The sequence below is a fragment of the Lycorma delicatula genome, chromosome 3 (genome assembly GCF_047948215.1).
Source record: "Lycorma delicatula isolate Av1 chromosome 3, ASM4794821v1, whole genome shotgun sequence".
NCBI classification, from domain to species: Eukaryota; Metazoa; Arthropoda; class Insecta; order Hemiptera; family Fulgoridae; genus Lycorma; species Lycorma delicatula.
Genome location: NC_134457.1, coordinates 161085610 through 161106328, shown reverse-complemented (window position 1 = coordinate 161106328; position 20719 = coordinate 161085610). Strand labels below are relative to the sequence as shown.

The window sequence follows — 20719 nt, the reverse complement described above, 5'->3', positions numbered from 1 at the left end:
AAAGATTATGGAGGTAGAAGAATTTTGTTATTTGGGAAGTAGAATTACTAAAGATGGACGAAGCAGGAGCGATATAAAATGCCGAATAGCACCAGCGAAACGAGCCTTCAGTCAGAAATATAATTTGACACATCAAAAATTAATTTAAATGTCAGGAAATAATTTTTTGAAAGTATATGTTTGGAGTGTCGCTTTATATGGAAGTGAAGCTTGGACAATCGGAGTATCTGAGAAGAAAAGATTAGAAGCTTTTGAAATGTGGTGCTATAGTAGAATGTTAAAAATCAGATGGGTGGATAAAGTGACAAATGAAGAGGTATGCGGCAAATAGATGAAGAAAGAAGCATTTGGAAAGATATAGTTTAAAGAAGAGACAGACTTATAGGCCACATACTAAGGCATCCTGGAATAGTCGCTTTTATATTGGAAGGACAGGTAGAAGGAAAAAATTGTGTAGGCAGGCCACGTTTGGAATATGTAAAACAAATTGTTAGGGATGTAGGATGTAGGGGGTATACTGAAATGAAACGACTAGCACTAGATAGGGAATCTTGGAGAGCTGCATCAAACCAGTCAAATGACTGAAGACAAAAAAAAATCCATTTCATTGTTAAGAATCGTAAAAAGAATCGGTTTCTCCTGCAAACCGATTCTCGATTCTTTCGTTCAGAATAAAGAATCGAATCGAAGGAACGACTCCTTCACGATTCTTCCCATTTCTACGTCACATGTTGAGGAACACATGTGGCTGGAAACGCATTAGAAGACAAACACAAGATGTACAAGGTATAGCATGAGCTGTGTTGAAGAGAACCTTCCACAGTCACTAGTAGTCATTGACTTAGATCGTTGAAGAAGCTACCGTAGTCTATTTATGTAGGATTGACTATCGTTCATTTTACACGTTTATTTTTAGTTCTGAGCCGTTCGATTATGTAAGTTGCAACTTGATTTTTTTTATAATACATTTTCGTAAAATATTTTAGGTTAATTGTGGTTGCTTGAGTTGACTAATTAAACACTTATTTAACACATTAATTCGCTACTCGTGAGAAGCAAAAATTAATATAGAATACTGATATACGTTCTTTTTGTGCATCCGATTGTAAGCGTTCAAAGGCAGTACAAAATAAATGTTTGCGGCATTTAACGTAAGTAATTCGTGACTTTATTTATGTAAAATTTAATTATTTATTGATCAGAATAAAATAAGTATTTAATGGGGCTATGAGGATCTGTTCTTTTGAAGATGTTTCATTTTGTTTGGTTCTGATTGTTTCGGTGTACAAGTTGGTGATCGAGCTATCAGTTTGAGGTTAATTAATTAGTTATTTTTGAGAATTTATTTTTAAAATTTAATTAGCTTTATCTTTTTTCTAATAATAATTTTTTACATTGTTATGGGTCCTTATAATTATGAAAAGTCTGTTAAAAAAAATCTTCAACAATAAAACATTTTTCAAGTGAATGTTACATAGTAAAATGATAAAATTATACTGTTTTTTATCAATTAAATATGGAATAAATTATTTTTTATAGACTGGTACTGTTGTTTATTATGTGATTTCTAAGTATTTTTTTCACCATTAGAAAAACTTTAGTACATGTTGCAACATTAACTGTGTTTTGTGTCATTACATAGAAATGTTTTGGTACTAATTCTGTTGGTAAATAAACTACAGCTTATCAAGGATTTTTTTAATAGATAAATATTTCATTATGGTCAATACATAGTAATATTTTTAGAACTCGTGTCAAGAATTCATAGCTAAGTTATCCTGTTAATAAACGGAATCCTTCTGAGCATTTGGCTGGATGGATTTCCTTGAGAAACTGTTGTAAATACTTGATCAGAATGCTTTCACAAAATACACAATTATCCTTTTAAAAATAGAAATGGTTAAAATCTGTATCACTTACTCTATAGCCTTACCAGCCTTCCCCAAGCGCCTCTATCAAGAGGTGATTACCCATTATCCCTAAATTATTCAGATCTTTAAGAACTTTGATCTCTTTGTCTCAGTCTAGGCCATCCTGTTGGTCTTTGTAGATTCATTTCACTACTCTTTTAATTGTGAATTCTCTTGTCTGATAATTATGTGCCCCAAGCATCTCAGTCTTCTGGATTTGACTTCTGTCATTAAATGTGATTTTATATCGTTCTTTCAACCTTTTGCCCCTCATTCTTCATTTAGTATTTTCATAAACTGTACTATAAATCTTCCTTTGTACTTTATTTAAAGCTACCAGACTTTTACTTTTGTTTCTCAGTATTTATATATTTGCTCCCTTTAATAGAGTAAGTTTAACTGTATTGTTAGAGAACATTACTTTAATCAAGTGTGTGAAATTTTATCCCGATTGTGTTATTTGCCTTCTGGCTATTACAGTGTAAACATGTCCACTTCGCTAGCAGTTTACTTCAAGAAGAAGTAATCCAATTTCTTCAGTTGGATGTTGTGAAAGGGCTGAAATTCATGTACACTTTTATCATGATATGGGGACTGTACTTTATTATGTAAAGTATTCTTTGTGGATCAAGAAGTTTAAAAGCAGCCAGAAGTTTCTGGCTGCCGTTTCTGATGCATGAAGAGGTAGCTGAAGAATCATGTTGTTGTATGACAGTATCCAGCCGCTTATGGCTCGCCACATGTTCGAAACCATCAACTTGAGTTTTAATAGAACACTCCCTATAGCTCAGATCTTGTTCCCTTCACTTTCTGTTTGGGCGCACAAGGATGCTTTGCGAGGTCATCAATTTTTTGCAGACTTAGACATGCATGAAGCAGTGCAAAAGTGGCTTTACAAACTACCTTCTTGGAAGGAGTATGCAAACTTTGGATTGCTGTATCAAGTGTATTGACAAGGGAGATGGCTGTGTAGAAAAATAATGTACAGTAGTGAACAAATTAATCCGAACACAGTATTTTTAAAAGAAAAAATCTTGATTGTCAAACTTACTCAAATTTAATAATAATTTATATGTCCTCCTTTGTGTTTGATTATCTCATTAATCCTTGTTGGCATTTATTCCACTAAGGTAGAACAATGGTTTTTGATTTCTTCATTCGAAACAAAACCTGTATCACTGAACTAATAAGGTCAGTTTTTGTGCTACAATTCATTTTCTCTTTTCCTTTTAGTATGGCCCATAAATTTTCAATGGGATTCAGGTTGGGGAAATTCCCTGGCCACAAGAGCACTCAATTTTTTTTGGTTTTTGAAAAACTTGCTTTCTTTGATATGTGACATGGTGCAAGCTCTTGTTGGAAAATAAAATCTGGCTTCTGCAGAAGTGGGACGATTTTTCTATGGCATATGTTAATGTAGTTGTCGGATTTCATTATCCCATCCACAGGCATAAGTACACCTGGCCCTTCATATGTAAAACATCCCCAAAATATCTTTTTGGCTCTGAGTGTGTTGGAGCTTGTGAGGTGTGCTGGTGTAGTAGTTTTCTCATCTGCTGATTTATGAATGTAGGCTACTTTCTCCCCTTGGACAAAGAGATGAGTTTCGTCTGAAAAAATAACTTTTTTCCACATGTCAATAGTCCATTCTTTATGTTCCTTTGCCCATTAAAGTCTTATTGTCTTCATAACCTATGTTAGTAACTGCTTCTTTTTAGGTTTCCGAGCAATCCTTACTGCAATAATCTTCTACGAACTGTCATATCAGAAACTGGCTCTCAAGTCCCTATTAAGGTGAACAGCTGACAATCATGGATTGATTTTGCTTTTACTTATTAGTAATCGATCCTGTGTAGGCTGGTTTACTTTTTCCTTCCACATTTTCCTTTTCTCTTTGGTGAGATGGAACCTGTTTCCCTAAACCTTTTCACGATTTCATTTACAGTAACTTTTTTTTTCTTTTTTTTTTTTTTTTTTTTTTTTTTGTTAAACACCCCCAACGTCCCCGGCCTCCGCCGTTAGGCTATGCGCAGGAATGTCGGAGTGTCGTAGCAGTCGACTGCCCCCTGTCTTGCCTTTTCTTTGGCGTCCCATCGGGGTCGTCTCATCAAGAGTTTCATCAAGATGCAGCAGCCCTCCCTTCTGGACGACCACTACATCCCTCCACTGAGAGGCTACCCTTCCCGTCCCTTCGCTAGGTTGCCGGCTACGCCTTGCGCGAAGCCGGCAAACCGCCGCGTCCCCCCTCTCACACCTGAGGGTCCCAAATGCATCATCGGAGCACCCCAACTGACCTTCATTCTTGCATATGAAGGAGCCAAAGCGTCCTCTGCATCCAGGCTGCCTCCCTGGCCCTGCACGGCGACCACGATTCGCCCCCTGTATTTTTTTTTTTTTTTCACCCATCCGCAGGACACAACACAAGTAATAAAACACACTCACTCCCACTCACACCACTCACACTTAGCCGCCATCAGGAAAACGCAGTTAAGCCAAGTAACACACCCATACAGAATACATAATTAATAAAAGTCTATTCTTCCCATCCGTTTCATTCTTCGGCTTCGTCACCGCCGGTCGTGGCCTTCCTACACACGGTCGCAGTGATCGTGTATGCCATCCCGCCAGCAATATAAACACAAAAACATAAACAAAAGAAATGAAATACACACTACAATAAAATAAAATTCATTAACATAGTAACTTCCCGCTGCTGCGGCAGCTCTTGTCGCAGTCAGCCACCACTATCACGTGGGCTGCGATTGCACTCCTCAACCAGCAGCAAAACACAGAACAACTCAATAAAATGAAATAAAATAAGATAAAATAAAACACAATCAGGACAATGCGAAGAACCCTCCCTTCAGTTGCAGCCCATCACGTTGGCGTCTGAACTTATTCCTCCTTCCGCAATCCGCGGGCACGTTCGCTGTGAGTGCCCTCGCAGCCGTTAGCAGGAACGGAAACACAATCAATAAAATAAAATAATACCACAATCATACAATACAAGGAAAATACATAATAAATGAAACCCACACTTCATGTTGTCTCTTCGGCGATGTCACCTCTAGCCGTGGCCCTTCTGCATACGGTCGAAGCGATCGTGCTTGTCATCTCGAGCCGGCCGCAGAGTACCAACCACAGTGACAATGGAGACAATGAATTCACAATACAATACAACACAAAAAATAAAATATATAATAGAAGAAACACACAGTATACTTGCTAGGGACATTGCTGCTTACCCGCGCCTAGAAGTCTTCTCCCCACTCTCTTCCATGTACCTCCTTCGTCTTCAGGATGCTAGCCACCATGCTCTGTACCGCCTTCCATTATCTTCCCTTTCAGCATGTGAGCTACAGTTGTTTCTGGAGTGAGGCCATGCCTACGCCGGACCACAGCCCACCTTTCGCACTCGTAAAAGGTGTGCTCCGGCGTGTCATCCTGGCCGCAGTAGAAGCACCTCGGTGTCCGTCTTCTCTTGAACCGATCTAGGTAGACCCCGAACTTCCCGTGTCCAGACAGGAACTGCGTGAGGAAGTAATCTACCTCCGCGTGCCTCCGCCTGACCCACGGTCCCAAGTCCGGGATCAGTCTCCTGGTCCATGCCCCAGCCGTAGCCGTTCTCCACATCTCCTGCCAGTTGACCATCAGCTGCCTCCCGTCTTCCGCCTTCGGCGTTCCTTCGTGTGTAGAGACCAGCTGCGTGGCCCGCAGCTCGATGGGAGACACCCCTGCAATGACTGCCACTGCGCATCCAGATACGGTGCGATACGCCGATGTTATGCGTATCGCCGCTCTTCTGGTAAGGGAGGCTAGCATCCGTACGTTCTTCTTTCTCGAAAGTGCGTCCTTCCAGGCCGGGACCGCGTACAGCAAGACGGAGGAAACCACTGAAAGGATCAGCCGTCGCTTGCTCGCCTGTGGTCCGCTCTTGTTGCCCATTAGTTTTTGTAGAGCGTCTTGTATCTGCTCGGCCCTCTTCGTGACCTCTCTCTGAGGTGGGTGTTAGACAGCCCATTCTTGTCAATCCACACGCCCAGGTACTTAGCAAAACCGGACGTGTGGACCCGTATGTCGTCCACACGTATGAAGAACATTCCCCTCAGTCTTCTTCTGCCGGTGATCGGGACAGCCGCCGTCTTGTGCGGTGCCTCGTAGTCCTCTCTCCCCCAGCCATCTGCTGATGACTGCCACCGCCAAGTTTGCCTTATCTTCTACCTACTCCTCCGTCCATCCCGACAACGTCATCTGCGTACGCGACCGACTGGCATCCTTCCGGGAGTTCTTCCCGCAGAAGGCCGTCGTACGCGATGTTCCAAAGAAGAGGCCCAAGTACCGACCCCTGCGGAACGCCTCTAAACATGTTGAAGTCAACTTCTCCTTCCTCTGTGCGTACCTGCAGAGATCTCTCATGCAGGTAGTCATTTATTACGGCGAGCAAGTAGCCGCTGATCCCTCTCTCCCGGAGTATTCCCATGATCACTCCCCATGGCACGCTGTTAAATGCATTCCTGATGTCTAGGAGAATGATCAATGGTATCTTCCTTCGTCGCCACGTGCCTGCCGACTGGACTGTGGCCCACTCTTGCACCCGTCGGACGGCGTCAACGGTCGATCTTCCCCGAACGAAGCCGTACTGGTCTGGGGAAAGACCTCCGACCGCATTTACAGTACCTAACCCACACTACACTCAATGGGAATCTGACTTTGAGTCATTTGTGTGTGTTGGGACATAGCAACAATTTTTTACTGCTTTCGTGGGGATATATCCATTGTATTAATTTGTAATGAAACTCAGAAGGTCACCAAAAACTAATGGACAGTGAATTATAAAAGCAAAAAACCCACCAATTCTGTTTGTATATGAAACTAACAACATAACCTGAAACACTAAAAGCAGTCTGCCACAGAATGAAAATTCCCCACAGCAGAACAGAAATTCTCTTTATTCAGATTAATTTGTTTGCTACTGTACATGTTGAATCCCTATCTTTGTGTAAATAAATTGTAGAATGAAAAGTATATAATTTCTGATTTGCCCTTATATGTTAATATGCCAGACAAGTTGAAAGTTGTAAGAAATAATTTCTTAAACTAGCATATGTTTTGTTTTTCAAAGTACTCTTTCAGTTCCTATAACTTAGCCTTCCCAAAAATGCTCCCGCCAAGCTTTTTCAGATTGTTGAATAATCACAGCCACTTTGATTGCATAAGCCAATATGTTCATTTTTTTATTGATCCACAGTTCAACCCCCTCCAGTCAGCACCCCTCTTACTTTCCTCTTCAAGATAATTAAATTAAAAATTATCTCCATCTTGCTCCTGATTTAGTTTCAAACTTAGAGGAATACTCACCTAATACTTTCACAATGGTTCTTTCCCCAAACAGCTCACTTTTGTTAACGTGATTGATAAATTTATAGGGTATCCCAAATTTAGCCATCATCCTCTGTTAAAGATGTAATTCGCCTTTTAAAATCAGTGAATAACTTGCCTAGGTTTTTTATAATCTCATTACTTATCTTATGTTTCCTTTAGGATAAAAATCTGATCATTTTAGATTACCTTTAATGAAAAGTCAGCTTGTTCTCCAATTTTTTTTTGTAACAGCTTGACTACTTTGTCTATTTCCTCTATTAGAAATGTGTACAGGTCAACATTCTATATACATTTGTTCATGCTTTGTTGAGTTTATCTATCTATACATTCCATTGCTTCTCAAAGTAATCATTAAATATCCTCAAGCCTTGATCAGTTACCATTACAACAATCCCTTCATGTGTAATTCTAAATGTACAGGGTGCAAACTCCTTTTTGAAAAATTTTGCTGATCTTTAAAAAACCAAGTATATACATATATATATTTTTTTTAAATCGATCTGTTGGGGAATCATATTCTTCTACATTATACAAATTATATTAATCCAATAAACCCAAGTACAGAATTAATGATATAAAATGGAATGACACACCTTCCTTATTTCATAATCTAAGCAAGAGCACTTTCGTGAGTACTTCACATTATCAGTTGCTCTATAATTTTTCAGATCTTTAGTTGCAAATTACACATTACAATTAAAATTGTACGTTGAAAATTGACATTAAAATTAAAATTGTTAAAAGATTCTTTACCAATTAAATTTGTATGTAGATTGATCAAATTAAATTTACTTTTATATTTATAAATGTAAAATCTTTCTAAAATGTCAAAAAACCATATTTGTATTAATATTGTATTTCTTAATCTCCAGTACTTCTAAATTTGTATGAATATCAGATATTGAATGTGTATTATTAATTAGATGATCAGAAACATTAGAGAAACCCAATTTTCTACTTTTATAATAGATCCTTTAAATCTAGATTTGATGAACACTTTAGATATTTTAGAAGTAGCAAATTGGGGTTCTCTAATGTTTATGATCATTTTATTAATAATACACATTTAATATATCCGATATTGATACAAATTTATTTTTTGATACAAAGCACTGGAAATTAAGAAATACAATAATAGGTTAAACAAATAATAGTTTAAACAAATAATAGGTTCTTTGATGTTTTAGAAAGATTTTACATTTATAAATGTAAAAGTAAATTTAATTTTATTAACCTACATACAGAGTATGAGGATGACAATCGTAAAAGCTGCTGTAAATATCAGCACTTTTTTTAGACATTGATAATTCATAATATTTCAACTCTGTACAGTACATAACTTTGGCTACCTAGTCTACATGGATTCCATCCATGTATTAGTTTTATTATTAATTTTTTTGATTTTAATTAAATTTTTTATTGATGACTTCATATTTTGTATGTAAGAAATTTTTAATTTTTATTTACATTTTAAAATTTTGAATAACAAATAATTGAAAAAAAAAAATTAGTTTTACTTTTGTTTTGATTTAACTGGAAAAGGATCTTTTAACAATTTTAAATCTCAATTGTAATTTTAATGTGCAATGTACAATTTTAATGTGTATTTTGCAATGAAAGATTTGAAAAATTATAGAGCAACTAATGATGTGAGGTACTCGCGAAACCACTTTTGCTTGAATTATGGAATAAGGTAGTTGTCATCCTATTTTATTTTATTTTCTTGATTCTGTACTTGGGTTGATTGGATTGAATAATTAAGGAGACTAATATCTGGAAAAGTGATTATTTATTCAGTAATAATGAAACTAATGCTTCTTTTTTTATATAATCCCAGACTACATTTAAGCCCTTGTCCCATCTTTCTGTGTGCTTTCTTATTCCTGTAGTGAAGAATTGTTCACTTGGTGTGTGAGTCATTCTTGTATCACATTCTTTATTTGCTTATTGTTGCTGAATTTTGTGCATGTAAAAACATTTTGAGAATAGCAAAAAAAATAAATGTGAGGTGTGAGATCGAAGCTATAAGATGGATGTGGCAACACCTCCCAGCCTAAGTTTTGAATATCTTCTTGTGTCTTTTGAGTGGTATGGAGCAGGATTATCATGCAGAAGAATTATGCTTTTTGGAATAGAACCAGAATGTTTCCTCCTTATTGTGGGTTTCATTTTATTTTCTAGCATTTCAAAATAGTATTTACTGTTGATTGTTCTTCCAAATAATCACAATAAATTGTGGTTTTATAGTCGCACAACACTGTTAGCATCACCTTAGCTGAGTGTTGGTTTTGAATTTTTTTCTAGTTGGAGAAAAATTGGATGTTTCCATTCCACACTAATGATGAATCCAAGTTTCATCACATGTTAATTATACAATTTAAAAAACACACCTTTGCTAAAAACTGTTGTTTTAGTTCTATACAAATGTAAATTTGGGTGTTTGTTATTTATATTTAATTCAGCTGTGTTGAAACACAACTTGAACATGTTTTGAAGTAATTTGGCTTATCATGTATAATTGAGTGGACAGTCTACTAGCGTATACATTTCAGCAATTTCCCCAATTTTTATGCATGTGCCCTTGTAAATAAAATCAATATTGCAATTTTGCAAAATATCACTATATATTTCCTTCTGCTACAATAAAATTGACATACATTTTGCTCAATCAATCTGTTCAAACCAGTAATACAAATTTGCATCGTTAGTACACATTTTACCATGAGTTTTATATTTGCTAGTTGATTTTGGTTTTACACTTTTGGAGAATAAAAATCTTATCACAGCATGGTATTCTTCTACTGTGAACATTTCAAGAAACACCAGAATTTTAAAATAAACAAGTTGGATAATAATGAAGTTTCTTTTGAACAGCTGATATTTTCTGTGTTATGGGTGCCATCTTGAATGTCGGTTAGTTTCAGTTTATTGTATTAAATAGTTTTTCTGTTATTGCCATTTGTCTCTTTAATTATTATTAATGAATTTTCATAGAAGTATCCTTGTTTTCATTAATAAATAGGGATAACATCCTCACAATTTACAGTGTTACATTTAAATGAGAAATGTGGTGCATTTAAATTTACATAGTTATGATCCATCAAGTAAATTTTTTTTTAACTGCTAATATAGAACTTTTTAGACCTCTCAGGTAGTTATCTTTGTACATAGATACAGTAATAATGTCCTTTATTTATTTAGCCATACGCTAATAAAGAAATGTCTTTGATGATTATAACAGTGTTAAGAAGGATAATGTTGTGAGATGTCGAGGTAAAATTCTTTGTTGGTAAGCCACTGTGAATATTAATACATTAATGTGTTGAATGACATCTACTGCTACATTCTGTTTGTGTATATAGTAGATGAAAATAATGTGCATGTAATAAAATTATGGTTAGTAATCACATTAATCTTGTCAGATTTTTCACCTTAACAAACACTATTCATTGCATTAAATTTGGGTAACAAGGAGTAATATTTCTATTATTCATGTTACTTTTATATATTTTTTCTAACTATGCGTCTTTGACGTCTGTTTTTTTTTGTTTTATTTGAGAGTTCAACTTAAAAGAGGCCTCATCACACAGTAGTTTATACTAAATGCATATTTATTTTTTTTAAATGCATATATTGATGTGAAATGGGTATGTAAGAATGTTGGCATGATTGGAACTGAAGTAGGGAGGACTGTTTATTTTCTGTAGATTTGAATATTGCCAGTCTGTGTCAAGCATTGGCTTTTGAACAAGGTTGCATAATCAGGGGTGTTTGTTTAAAAAGCTGTTAATTGTTGAAGAATGTGCATGTTGCAGCAACCCACACTACAATGAGGAGAATGCTGAAATGTTATCTTTATTGAATGCAGATATTTCCATTAGGTAAATAATGCTGATTATGTTAAAAGGGTTTACTATTTCATACTGTCAATGGTTCAAGAACTTAATTAAAGCCAACATTGTCATTTTAAGTCAAGTGGTTTTCATAGATGAAGTGTGGTTTTATCTTGGTGGATATATTAATAGTCAAACCCACCAGGTTGGTCTAGTGGGCACTTCCCAAATCAGCTGATTTGGAAGTCGAGAGTTCCAGCATTCAAGTTGTAATAAAGGCAGGTACTTTTATACAGATTTGAATACTAGATCGTGGATACCGGTGTTCTTTAGTGGTTGGGTTTCAATTAACCACACATCTCAGGAATGGTTGAACTGAGGCTGTACAAGACTACACTTCATTTTCACTCATACCATCCTCATTCCTCCTCTAAAGTAATACCTGAACAGTAATTTGCAGAGGCTAAACAGAAAAAAGAAAAGGATATAATAATAGTCAGGACCTGGGGTTCTGAGAACCTGCAACTAATTGATGGGGCCTCTTTTAAATTGAACACTGCATAATGATATTATACAGTATATGATATAATGATGATTCTTATTAATTTAACAATACTTTTTTGTCTAGGTATATGTGTTAACCATTGTGTTCTGCTGTTGTTACTAAAGTATTATTTCATTATTTGAAGAGATGGCAGACGCTAACAAATCCGATGATAAAAATAATGTAAAAATATTTAATGTAAGTACTTTATGGAAATTTGTGATAATTTTCAGATATTAATTTTAAAAAATTTACATATTTTTAACTTGATGTCTTTTTATATAATCTGCATGAATCTTAAATTTCATTTAAAATATATGCCTGCAGTATTTTATTGAGTTCTAATAAAAATGATGGTTAAATGATGCTTTAATCTCCCTTGATAAAAGTGATACATTTGTTGTATCTTTGTATAATTTCAGCGACAACACAGTTATTTAAATTTGTACCTGTTTGTATTACATCAAGTTATTGTATGTTTCAGTTATTTCTCTATTCAAACAAATAAAATTAAAGTAAATATTTTACTGGATTAGGCTATTTTTATCAACTGTAACTCCTATGGTCATTTATCAAAATCATTCATTTTTGCTTATTATTTTGAAACATCTATAACATCTAACTTTTACGTTTATTTAATTCATTACCCTCATTAATTTTTTGTCATGATTCTGAACAATGAGGTATTGTGATAAGTACAAAATTGTTAAAAAGCTAAGCACAACCCCCCCCAAAAAAATAATGTGGTTAGACATGATCTGTTCCTTATAAGAAGCCTAGTAGCTTTCTTCTCCCCACAGGCCTGGGTCACACCAAATCTAAGTGTCTTTGATTATTTTCAGTAATATGAAATTTTTCTATTTAATTAATAATGAATCTTTGAAATGTAATTTAAGAAATACTAATTTAAATAAATTATTGAATTAAGTAACATACAATAATATTAAAATTGTGAAGTTTTTTAATGACAAATAAAATCAAAGTTTTATAATAAAACACTTAATAATTTACTTTCTAATGTTTTCAGTTATCTTTGCAACCATCTTCAGTAACTGTTGCTGGTATCCCAGTGTCATCTCATTGTGCTACTGAGGTTTTTTTTCATAGTAATTAACTAAGCTGTAGCATCACTAGCAATATTAGATAGCACCATGATAACATCAGTTACTGAAGGTGGAAGCAAAGCCGATTGAAATGTTTTGAAGTAAAATATTAAAGGTAATTTTTTAAAAAATTTGGTTTGGTTTGCCATTAAAAAATTTGCTTGAAAAAATAAATGGAAAAAAAATTATACTGACATCAAGACCACATACTGTGATGCACATTTATAGAATTCCTACTGTCCTTGCCAATGCTGTGTATTATATATAATGTATATTGGATCTGTAAGGTTTAAGGCAAAATATCTTGATTTTTTTAATGATTTTATTAATGGTGCTACATATCTTGTGCAGAAACTCACATTACATGCCATACAGAAGACCATATAACAATCTAAAGTGATGTATACTTATAGAAGGATTCTCACTGCCTTACCTATCCACTGGACTTATTAATTCCCTCCCCCCCCCCCCCAGGGAGAAGAACATCTGCCTTATGACATGTCCGGTTGCCACACCACCCCGTCTGTTCCTAGTCGTTACTGGCTTAATCAGAGGTCATCTTCTTGCCCTCCAACTGATTACATTTCAGTCATCAGTCAGCCTCTGTGAGATACCACTGATGTGAATGCCTCAGAAGACATTCACATCAGTAAATACCACCCTATCACAGCCTTCTCTGAAGGCATTGAATACCTGTTAGCACTACCACGTAGCCATCTGCAACTACTCAACCAAACTCATCGAAGCACAAAGACCCTGTGCCTAACTCTATTATCACCTAATAATATATGTGCCCACTTGTACTGAAATTAAATCGTATTGAAAGTGGGATCGTATTGTAGCATCACCATGCTACAATAGCAAACTATAAGTTATTGATTGTAGTGCAAACCACTACCCACCAGACATTCCAACCATCATAGGGGGACAACACCCATCTTGTGACGATTTCGATCACCACCTCACCTGTTCCTAGCCCTGATGGGCTTTATCAGGAGACTACCCAAAGGCCATCCCAATCTCGTAGGGGAATACTTGTGATGCTTCCAGTCATCACACCACATCACCATGTTCCTAGCCCTGATGGGGTTTAATGGGAGTCGTTTATCGCCCTCTAACTTTTTACATGTCATAGTAATAAGCCAGGCCTTGTTGGGATGACACCAATGTAAATGCCTCGGTAGACATTTACATCGGTGATTTTAAACTCAGCTTTTGCCTTCGCTGTAGGCCTCGTCCAGACATCTTGAATGTCCTACATTGTTTCTCTCTGACTAGCTAACTGAGTTTGCAGAAGCACGAAACCCACACCTAGTTCTACCATTATTGAGCCAATTCTGTGAATGTTTCAAATTTCGAGGCAAATTAAACAAATCATACCACCAAAAAAAAAATGTTGCTCGCAACAACAAAATTTAGTCTTAGTGATCTTACTGAACTCAACATTAGTTCATACCCCAGACTTAGGTTAGATTATGGACTCTGGTCTGGTCTACAAGGGAGAGGTGGACAGACCTCCTACTCCTACTCAGCTCCATCGCAGAGTCCTGTGTGACAATCACTTCTTCAACCATCGTCAAGATGCTGCTACACCTCATGGCTGCATGGGATCCATGCTCTCGGCAGTGCAGTCGCCACTACCCACTGGACATCCCAACCCCGTAGGAGAAGACACCTGCATAGTGATGTTCCGGTTGCCACACCATTCCCCCGTTCCTAGCTCTGTTGGGCTTGAACGGGAGTCGTCTATTACCCTCTAACATTTTTACATTTCTTAGTAATAAGCCTGGGCTTGTTGGAATGCCACCGATGCAAATGTCTGCCAAGGCATTAAAAAAATAAATTTTTTTCAACATTATGGTACCATTGCAAATAGTAGCTGTGTTGATTGCAACAAGATTTATTTCAATAAAATTAATAAAAAAAAAGTTAATGTAGGAACAAATATAAAAAGAACAAACATACGGGTTGAATAGGTAACCTCCTTTTTTGAAGTCTGTTAAAAATCTTTTTTTTTTCTTTTTTATATGGAAAATTACCCATCAATTTGTATCTAATTCTTGAAAATAGGAAGATTACATAATGGAACCAGAAATATAATCAAAGCAAAGTTAAAAGAGATAACAGTACCTTAAGAAATGATAAATGTTGTTGATTTGGTAAAATGAAATAAATGATTAGAAATTACTGTGATAATTTTAAAGTTCAAAATTATAAATAAATAAATCTAGGAGAGAGAAGAGAGAAAGAGAGAGATAGAGCAAGAAGGTTTTTTACCAGAAATAAGATTATTTTAAGATAGTTTTACTATTTCAAATGAAAGTAGAGTTGAAAATTGAAAAATAAACCACATATTATTATAATAAATATTGTACAAATTAAAAATAGCTAAAATATAAAAAAAATTCTTCTTAAAAATTTACTGTTTAAAAAATAAAATATTTTGTTGAAAAAATTAAATGCAGGAAAAAATGTTACTATTGTATTTTGTGTTGTCAGGGTTATTAAAGAACCCACTAGTATATCTATCACCAACATTTGAACCTAAAAAGAATATTTGTTTTAATCACCCAAATTGCATAATCCAGTAAGGTCTAGAACAGCAATCAAGCGGATTTAATATTATTGTGCTAATTTTTTTGTTAACTCCAATTTGTTGTTTAGTTTATTGCATTAAACTTATTCTTTATATACTGTTGAAATTCATGTCTCATGCAAAAATAAATTTAAAAGAAATGTTTAGTCTGTAATGAATGTATTTTGAACTACAGTACATTATGCAGTTTTTTTGAGTTAAATGTTGTGATCTTTGTCCCATATAAAAGCCAAAGTTCTGTATAACATTATGTTTTTATTATACACATTCACGCTGTGTCAAATGTTTCTTGGATTAAGACTATAAAAATACCATAAAAAAAATTAAATAAAGATTGCTAATAAATTTGATGTTTTCCTTTAAATTATTTAATGTTTTTTCTATTTAAGATGATTAATCTTATGTTTTCATCCATTCATTTTGTTCAGTGTAATGTGAACAAATTAAAAATAAATTGGTTGTATGACTTTTTGCCCATCTACCTATTTTAAGATTTTTAATACTGTTTTATTTTTCCAGAGTGTTTCAAAGCTTGTGGATACATTACGTGAGAAATTAGAAAGCAAGACTATAAATGTAGAAGTAAGTACTAATTTTATTTTTACTGACAGTGAACTGTTTCTATAATTTATTTAAACATTTTTTGATCATTGATCATTACAATTTGTTTTGATTTCATTTATTTATTAAATATATTGCGTTTTCATGTTACAACTCATTTCGTACTTGTTAGAGAAATTATTTTTAAATTATATGTTGTTTAACTCTAATAGTGTTTATGAATGTTACAACTCATTTCGTACTTGTTAGAGAAATTATTTTTAAATTATATGTTGTTTAACTCTAATAGTGTTAATGAAAATATGTTTATTTTCATTCCTTTCTCCAGGACTGTTAATCTTTGAAATGCATATGTGCCATCAGCTACACTAACCATAATATCAACAAATTTTATGCATCTTATTTTTCATCCTCCAGTATGTAATTCCTTCTATTTATGTAGTGTATGTTGGAGTGAAATTTTATTGGTAATTACTTACAGACTAAAATAAAAAGGAACACTCTGTTCATCCATAATGAATTTTTTTTTAAGTGTGTGTAAACTTAATGGATTGATTTTGATGATTGTTTTTTATTTTTTATTTTGTTAAAGGAAGGATGTTCTTCTCATTGTTATACTATAAGTTTTTCCAAATAAACTAAGCAAAAGGGTTTGTTATAATGTCATAAATTACAAGTATATTGTGTGCAGAAATAATTGAATATATATTTTTTATTTTGGTGTTGTTTAGTATTAAGTTGTTATAACATAATGATTTAAAGTGTAGTGTCGTAATATTCAAATTATTTTTGTGCAGAGTTTATGAAAATTAGTTGGAAATATAGGGAGAGAAATTTATTCTAGCATTACAGAGAGCTTGAGTTAGCATTTCTTATAAACAATTTGTTTTCATATAGGCATTGTTGCTTTGTAAATATAAAATTAAATAAAATGTACTACTTAAATTAGTAAACCTTCATTAAAAAATAATGTTTTTCATTTTAAAGTCTGGTAGAACTGATTGTTATAACCAAATCATAGATAGCTATAAGCTATAAAATAGCTATAGATTTATACCTTTTTTTTAATTTGGACTGACTTCTAAAACTGCAAATTTTGTGGAAGAGTAGTTAAAAAAATAAATTTTTTTAATTTAATGCAATTTTTTGAAGAATTTGATACTTTTTAAAAGTTAAAATTGTAATTTATTCATTAATTCATCATAGTCTTTTAGATGATATTATGCTATATTATTTTATTATCATTGTTACTTCTAAATTGTTTTAGGATCTATTTATGATGAAGGACTTAAAAGAAATTGATGAGCTTAAAATATTATGTAGTAGTGAGGATCCTGTTTTAAGTTTAACAGCTTGTCAGGGACTTGTTTCATTGGTGCAGTCTAACTCAGTTCCTTTAAAGTGTGCCTTCATAATACTACAGAGTATTTGTGTAAGGTAAGTAGAGGTTATTTATTGCAGTTAGATAAATAAATTGATTAGCTTGTTTGAAGGTCAGTACAGTTTTGATTATTTCTGTGACAGCGTTACAGACTGAAAAATTCTTTTTTGTGTGTATTTATTTTTATCAAAATAAAAATGGAATTGAAAAAAAATGATTAAATTAACATTCTTCTTTTCAGTTATTATTTTTTATATGACAGAAAGTAAATACATTCATAGTAACATATACTCTACATAGTCAACAAGCATTTAAACTTAAACATCTGTAAAATATAATGATAGTCAATAGGTATTTTCACTATTTTAAACAAGCATCAAAACATTTAATTAATGATTTACTCTATAAGTTGTGATCAGAAAGTTTGAAAAGACCTTTTGGGTTACAATGAATATTCTTCCATTAGTATTGGACAGACTTCTCTCTATAATATCCTCACATTCTGGGTTTAGGACTTCACCGGATCTGCAGGACATAATCTACACAATATTATTAATTCTGATTTTGTTCAGCATAATTTTCAAACTATGTGGATTAGAATTATCCTTAGCAGATCATAAATTTCAGAGGAGGTCAAAAATAGATGAATTCGTGTTCCTGAAACTGATACATTTTCTTCACCATGGCGAAGAAGTTGAGCATAATTGTGACCAATTGGGGGGGGGGGGGGTGCAATGGTACATGGGTGAGAAGGCAGCTTGGACTAGATGGTAGATGGTTTATACCCGATTTGACCGCATGGTATAGTAGAGGTCATGGCGAGCTGAGTTTTTACACGACGCAACCTGTTATCGGGCCATGGGAACTTTGAAGTTTATTTGCTCAGGATTGGCAGGAGAATCATCAGTTTCATGTATTATGGTGTTTGCAATACGGTAGAAAACACACTATTTCAGTGCCCAGAGTGAGCACTGAAAAAAATTAATAAATAAAATTAATGAATGAACAAACAAGATTTGACAATGATATGTTATATAGGCAAGTATTGAACTATAATTATAGAATGCGTTGAACACACCATTTGCTTTCACTTTTACCATAATGATGGAAACTTTTATTGTGACTGACGCTAAGTTGATATAATTTTTTAAAATGTAACGACCATTGTTGTACATTTTATATAACAACTTGCATACAATGAATGAGTTTTAGTTTTTTATTTTAAGAATAATATGAAAGTTTTTTGAGTTCCTGAATATGGATTTGGTATCCGAAAGTACTTGAACACATATGAAAAGTGGTTGGTAAGTGGTTTTTATAAATTATTATTGTTACATAATCATACCAATGGGCCATGTTTAAAAAACATTATTTAAAATTTGACTGCAGATTGTCGTGGAAACACTTGGCAGACTTGTTTACTAATGGCTGATTCTGTTGCTTTTATCCTTGTTATGTAGCTTTGTTGGGTCTTAATGTGGTGACTGAAATTAGTTATTTAAAAAATTTTAGTCTGTATGATCAATTAAAAGAATATGAATTTTCCTGTTAAACAACTTGTATCAACTGCATGTTTTGGATGTGTTACTTTCAATGAAGTGTTAATATGTTTTGAATTTTTATATTCTATCCTTTTTAGGTAAAAATAAACTAGCATCATTGAAAAGATAAAAAACTTATTCTTTTCAGAATTATCTTAAATAATTAAAAAAAAAACAAAATTAAGACAAACTATTTTTATTACTGAGTTTTTACTCTAAAGTATATCTATAGAATAATAAATAAATTAAAAAGATTGTAATTGATCTTAAATGTTCTATATTTTGTAGAAAATTATGATTTGTTAATTTTCCAATAATGATTTTTAAGATTTAATGTATATATACATATTTCTGTTACAAAATTGCCGCTTGAGAAATTGGTTACTGCTTGAGAAAATAAATAAAATCTTTGAGGTGTGACATAAATTGATATTGGTGATAGTTTTTATTTTATTTCAGAAAAGTTAGTGGAATCTCATCTGCAGTTTTGAATCTATTAGTACTGGACTTAATAGCTCAGTTACAAGGAGGACATAAGTTTAAAAATCCTCTACCATCATGGAAAATGCATCCTCTTTGTAAACTTCTTATTCAGAATCCAAATTCTTGGAGGGACATTTTTAACCGGATGGCATCTATTTGTTATCATCATAATAAACTGTGAGTTAAACTGCTATTTATAACTAATCATTTATTTTTTGCTATTTATAATTAATAATTTATTTTTATACACTTAATTTGTGTTTAAGATGCCATAAAATTTTATACATACCTCAATTTTAGAAAAGGAAAAAAAAAACAAAAAAGAAAATTTTCGTAAAAATGAGAACTGTAGGTTTTTTGAAAGTAAAATTAAAACAGCATACTTATATGATAAGAGACAAAGAAAAAATAATTAAACAAAATAATCTAATTACAATAAATATAAAATTAATTTTTGGTTGATATAAACAGAATATCCAGAATTTGAGATATATGTATGTATAAATTTTAGAAAATTCTTGTATTAATGAATTTGAAAAAGGATTTTCTCTGCTAAATAAACAGATGGTACAGATTCAAGTGTCTCAAGACTCAATCAAGTAATAGATTTTAATAAAGTCAGTCCAGTTGATATTTTTAATTTTATTGAACTAATGTTAAATATGATTTAATTCATTATGTAATTAATTATGCTGAGGATGAGAGTATTCTTGAAAGAAAGTGTTCTTAATGTTCATCAACTGCAATCAGTGGCTTAATTATTGTCATAATATGTAATTATTTATTTGTATAGCTGCTAAATATTACATTTACAGGTATCACAAAAAAGAGCAACTGGCTATTTATTTTTGAATTCTAGAATTAAAATGAATAAAAAAATATTCTATGAAAAAATTGCTATTTCCTCTCTGTTTTCTTTCTGTCTGCCGTTTTGTATTTTTTAAAGGAAGATTTATGTCTCCAGATCACATCAAGAAATCATTGTAATATTTGTTATACCCAAGTTTACATCAACTTTTTCTAATAAATAAAGTGTTATTTGATCTTTGGCATACAATAACTTTGTACAAACCTAAAATGTTGTGTTATAATTTTCAAATAATTACTAGAAATTCGGTTCTGGAATTGTTTTATTCAATTTTTCTGGTCATGTTTAGATGAACATTTTACTTTATTTTCATCTTAATACCTTAAATTTCAGAACATGTTCTGAAATTTTTTCTGTTGCTTCATGAAAAGAATTTGGAGATTCTGCGTCATCTTGGAGAATGGAGTGTTTCAAGGAAGTGTATTAAGTGCTACCTTGTTAACTTTAGCCATCAAAAGTATTACTAAATGTGTGTAACCACCTGTTTCATGTTCTCTATTTGTTGATGATTTTGCTA

General features: G+C 33.2%; 1 protein-coding gene across 3 annotated transcripts in view; it reads left to right on the top strand.

Annotated features, from left to right (window-relative positions):
• The first annotated feature begins 729 nt into the window (after positions 1-729).
• LOC142322157 (focadhesin) overlaps positions 730-20719 on the top strand; it is a 93416-nt gene continuing 73426 nt past the window's right edge. For 2 of the 3 annotated variants that reach the window (XM_075360904.1, XM_075360906.1), the window contains exons 1-5: positions 730-935; positions 11754-11867; positions 15888-15950; positions 17197-17366; positions 19311-19511. In XM_075360904.1, coding sequence (XP_075217019.1) covers positions 11817-11867; positions 15888-15950; positions 17197-17366; positions 19311-19511 — 485 coding nt within the window. In that variant the 5' untranslated portion in view covers positions 730-935; positions 11754-11816. Of the gene's footprint in view, positions 936-958; positions 1152-11753; positions 11868-15887; positions 15951-17196; positions 17367-19310; positions 19512-20719 lie in introns of those variants that run through there. The other variant, XM_075360905.1, reaches the window with a different exon arrangement.